The 5,320-nt window shown below is 40.7% G+C and overlaps 1 protein-coding gene across 1 annotated transcript; it reads right to left on the bottom strand.

Moving 5' to 3' along the window:
• Positions 1–331: 331 nt before the first annotated feature.
• LOC136000240 (feather keratin 4-like) lies at positions 332–688 on the bottom strand. Its single transcript, XM_065654020.1, has one exon. The coding sequence runs from the start codon at positions 686–688 to the stop codon at positions 332–334; it is 357 nt and encodes a 118-aa protein (XP_065510092.1).
• Between the last annotated feature and the right edge of the window lie 4,632 nt (positions 689–5,320).

Raw genomic sequence — 5,320 nt, forward strand, 5'->3', positions numbered from 1 at the left:
CTCATTAAAGCCTGTAAGCAACAAACTGCTCCAGGGCTATGCATTCCACATACATTACTCTCTCTTTTTCATGGCATGGGAAGACTTACACAATCTTGTCCAAGTTTCAACCAGCCAAAGATCACTGATATGGCTAATGCAAAGCTCTTACTGTCAGGAGCCACTGGAAAGAATAGTCAGAAAACTAAATTAAACCATTAGCTTGAGAATTACATGGAAGTGTGATTTTTCAGAGAAGCAGTTTATGATCCAGGAAATCAATGCCAGTAGCAGAGTTTGTGGAGGCATGTCTTCCTCTGTGTTGGGTGATTGCTCCTTATTCACTGCACATTTAACATGGTCTGCAGCTCCCAAAACCATAACCACTGGATCCATAGGAAGAATATGACCTCCCATAACTATACAAGCTCCTAGAGCCATAGGAGCCACTAGGACCCAGAGACCTAATAGATCCAAACAAGCTCCCGGTGCCCGATGGTGCTGAGCTGCCCACTATGCTCTCCTGAGGGCAGGAGCTGAGAATGGGTCCTGGGAAGGTCATGACCACGGGTGGTGGGTAGATGACAGCTCTTGAATCACCACAGGACGTAACACAGGGCTGGTTCCAGGCATTCGCAATTGGCTGCGGGCAGGTCACTTCGTGGGGCGTGAGGCAGCGGGAGGTGATCATCTGTCTGTAGGAAGACATCTTCTGGGAATGGAGATAAATCTGAAACACACAACACCGAGGCAACACAAGGCTGAAAAAACAGACATCAATTTAACTGAGATTGTGCTTGGAAGAGAAAGACTGAAAAATGGCAAGAAGACCAGAAGGAGGCTGAAGATTTCAGTTTTGTCTCAGCAACAATGTCCCTTTTCTCATGTTCTCATGCCCTCCTCCTCTCCCTCAAAACAGTCTTGGTTTCTTTTGGCTCCTAATTATGGAGGCAATTTGATACACAAAAACATCATTAACAATCAAAGAAACTGTGCATTTAAACTCAAGCTATACCTCTATCCTTTACCATCTCTCTTTTCCCACCATTCCTTTTTGAGTCTGACTTCCTCTGCCACTTGGGCATGTCTTTTATAAATAACTGCAGAAAAGAACAGACATTCTTGCTGGCACTTATACAGTAACATCCTGTGCTGGTTCTGCACCACTTGTAATCATTACAAATGTATGAGGCAAGTCATCATTATTCCAGCTTTAAGGAAGAGGTAACTGATGCTGAGAAGTGAATGCATTGCCTGGAGCTATTAGGTGAGGTAACAGGAGAGACAGAGTTAAAATTCAGGCAGGCCTGGTTGTTAATGACAGTGTTATTACCCAAGTTTTCAGATGCTACAAGTGGTACCAGGGCTCCCCTGCATGTTCCATACAAAGATAAAACAAGCAGCAGCCACATCTCTGAAAACTCAGAGTTTGCTTGGCAGCATATCCCACATTTGGGTGTGAATGCGATACCAGTGAGGTTTCCAGTATAAGTAAGATTCCTGTTAGTGTGGTCCCAGCTGTCCTGCTAAAGAGGACCAAGGTGACAGATGACTGTGGCAGAACTAGTAGCTGTGCATAATTTTGTGAAATCCTTCTCTTTAATCATAAGGTCACTTGATCACTCATAAAATCAATTTGCAGCTCCTCTTGATCTCTGTCTTACCCTACTAAAACCCAGAAAATGAAAGGCTGGGAATACAGAATAGGAATCAAGTCCTGACCATAACAAGTACATAAAGTAATGCAAGGCAGATTTCAAATTAATTAAAAATTATTGCAAAGAACAGGGAAAAAATTATTGCTAATGGTGTCTTCCTAGTTCAGTCTGAGACTCAGAGTTAATTTTTTTTGTAGTCACTGTTACAAGACAATGCAAACAAAGTAAGGCAGGTTCATAAAGACAGGATGGTCAGGCTGGAGGAAATATGAATTTACTAAATCTCTCAATAAATAAGCTTGCATATCCCAAACTTTCAACTGCTCTGAAAACAGTTTTCCTGCCATTTTACATCCTGCCACTGAATAAATAAGAAACAGCTCTTGCCAGAAGAAAACTTTAAACATCACACATTTCTAAGAATCACAGTTTAGTTTCAGTTAAAATTCTACATTGCTACAGCAACATCATAACAGCATAGCATCAGGCTCAGACTTACCCTCCTCACAGCAAGGAGCAAGTCAGGAGAAATGGTCAGAGCAGTCCAGAACTGAGAGTGCTTTTATGCCTTTTCTTAGGCAATCAGGAGGATGTGAAACATTCTTCACATATGACATCCTAATGTATTATCAAACAAAAATTCACTCCACCTGTAACTGCCCCAGATAATGCAATTATTTTGCTCAGTGATGGTGATTACTATCGCGCTCTTGTCATTTTTTTAAAATTTTCTTTATTGCTTTTTCCTGTTTCTCTGATTGCCTCATGGAGGAAAGATTGCTCAGAAGTTTATCCAGAAACACAATATGCTGACATGCATGGGATACTAACCCACTTTTCCAAATCACGCTTCCAGAAACAGGACATTATGCAATTTATCCCACCATACCACACACATTAGTTTCTATGACTCTGATATGAGGCACATTAGAGTCCAAAGGAACCTTGCTACTGAGTTAAATAGGTTTGGAAATGGGGAGCATTTGCTCCAGTCCTCCTGGTCAAGAAACAAACACAAAGCACATGTCCCACTTCAAGCTTCAAAAGTACAGGTGGAGAAACCTGTAAGCAGGGAGTTGCTGTTATGGAGCCTTGGCATGAGGGATAGGGACCTCAGATAATGAGAAATTCATGTCCAGCTTTCATTGTCAGGGACTCCATGGAGTTATTGCTAAAGACCTCAGGGCTCCTGAGTAATAACTATTCATGGTTTGGGGCAAAAAAGGTCAGGGATTGAAGCCATGCATCCTAGGAAAACCTTGGGTTGGAATCTTGAAGTGCAGTTGCAGCTGATGCAGAAGATTGGTTGCTTACTTCAGCAGATCTCTTCCTCAGATCCAGTACCCTGTCTTCAGTTATTTACTGATATAACTATTTTCAATAAAGTCTATTCATTTTGTGTATCAAAGTTGGCATAATTTATAAATGCTTTTTTAACCTCAAGAAGATGAGTTCTTCCCCTCTAAAAAAACATTCCCTTCTAGGAAATTTAAGGTTGAATGCATGTTTTTGAGTAACCTTGAAACTTCTGTTTCAAAATGTTAATTATATTCCACTTTGTCTGTTGGCATTTGGTAACTATTACCAATACTGCAGTGCAACATTGTATAGGTGACCCATGCAAGAAGGCTGAGGAAACCTCTTTTCCCAGCCCACCTTGGGATTTCTCTCAGTGTTGTTTCCCAGCAATGCCTACAGAGATACCCTTTAAGATACTCACAGTTTATGGTAGAGGATTCACATAAACAAGAATAGAATCAAAGAGAAGAAGAAATTATGGGGAAACAATGCACCCAGTCTGCTCCTCCTGCCCCAACCACACCTGGTTTCACTTTGTCTGGAAGCAGCTGATGGCAATGATGACAAATACCTACAGATGAATCACAGAATTCTTGGAGATGCATTGCTCTTCTAACCATCCTGCCCTCCTGAGAGGGGAAAGGAAGCTACAAACTGGTATAAATACTGCTGACATGCAAAATTAATTCTTTTGACTCATGATGTTCAGGGTTATAGCCACATTCTTTACTTTTATAATTTTAAAGACCCACAAAGTGGCATCCAGACCCTTGTCTTAATGTTTCTATGCATATATGGGAAGTTTCATGTGCTTTATCAACTTAAACCATTCACAGCCATTTTTGCCAGTGCAAATATGGTACAGCAAAATATTCAGTAACAAATAACTCTATGAAAAGCAAGGCTAGTGTGACACAAGGACTAGCTTTGTGCAGATTCTTCATGTCAGTACTGCTGTGGCACATGTGGATCCATTGTATGTGAACAATCTTCAAACCCACTTACTAGATTAGTAGAAAACATTTTTGTCTATATCAAGCACATTCAAATGTATCTACAAAGACTTCCATGAATTGATTTTTTATTATTTCTTTATAAGTGTGACTGAAAACTCTTCTTGACCATCTTAAATGTCAGGAATAGCAAAGTGATATCCTCTGTTTGAGTTTGTAATTGAAATCCAAACTCTGTTTACGATGCCCATGTATTTCTGTGTGATTCTTCCAAGCTCATTGTGGATGGCTTTAGAGTCATCCATCCAAGAGTGCATCTCATAGTGTGGGTGGAATTTGTAACATAGCACACCTAGGTTGTACTGGCATGTCTACTACACCCTAGGAGGAGTCAAATAACAGCGCACGAGTGGATGAGCCACCTGAGAGGAGGAGACTGCAATGAAAAGGGAGTAACTGTCAAAAATAATATTTATGCCTTGACGTGACTATACTTTGAGCCAAAAAGCATGACTGCTGTTGATGTGGATACATTAAATTCTGTTGCTAGAATGGCCACAAAACCTAGCTGGGACCATGAAATAAATATTCATAGGGATAATGCAAGACTCAGCACTGCACTCTTGTGGCTTAGCTGATAGTGTGACTGAAGCTCAGTAAATCAGAATTATTTCAAACATATGCAGAGGAGGTGAATTCATGTCTCTGGGCTGAAGTGTTTGCATATTCTCAACTTGTCTTGAAAAATTGTGGTGCCATGTTCAGATCAGAATTGCTCATGAGTATCTGGGACCTCCTGAGATAGAATTGCTGTCAACATGAAAGTGGCTGCAAGAGTTCACAAAACAAATCACCTCTTTGCTTTAGTGCATTATATCAGATCTGCTGGGTGTAGCTGGGGTGAGGAACAATGCAGACAGAGTAAATCTCTCATCTTTATTCCAAGTATAAGCCCTACAGTGTTTCAGTTCAGTATTGGCAGGGATTTAGAGAAGAAAATCAGCACACAGTGCATTGCACTACTTGTGATACTGAGGAGTGCCTGAAAAATACCAGGTATGTGGAGCAATTGTGTAAATAAGGTAGTTTTCCAACATTTTTGTAATATTTGTAAAATCAGCAAAATGCTGCAGGAAGTGAAACTGCTTCAAAAAGTTTAAGGAAGAAACAAGAGGGTGTTGAAAGAAACGGATAACTGTCCAAAGATGAATAAAACAATCATAGAACCCTGAAGAGTGACATGCATTGTGTTGTGTTTTGCAACAAAACCAACCTGAAACACAAAGGATGTCTCAACCCCCACAGGCAATCCCAGAGATGGTATATAAGTGCCTCTGGCTCAGAGGTTATCAGATCACAGGTCCTTGCTTCTCCTTCTCATTGATCCAAGTAAGTCTGATCTCTTCACAACCTTTTTTATCTTTAGGTAGG

This window comes from Caloenas nicobarica, chromosome 31, assembly GCF_036013445.1.
Source record: "Caloenas nicobarica isolate bCalNic1 chromosome 31, bCalNic1.hap1, whole genome shotgun sequence".
NCBI classification, from domain to species: Eukaryota; Metazoa; Chordata; class Aves; order Columbiformes; family Columbidae; genus Caloenas; species Caloenas nicobarica.

Bases quoted from the DNA above. Each gene is read 5' to 3' on its own strand.
- LOC136000240 (XM_065654020.1), bottom strand. From the start codon at position 688: ATGTCTTCCTACAGACAGATGATCACCTCCCGCTGCCTCACGCCCCAC.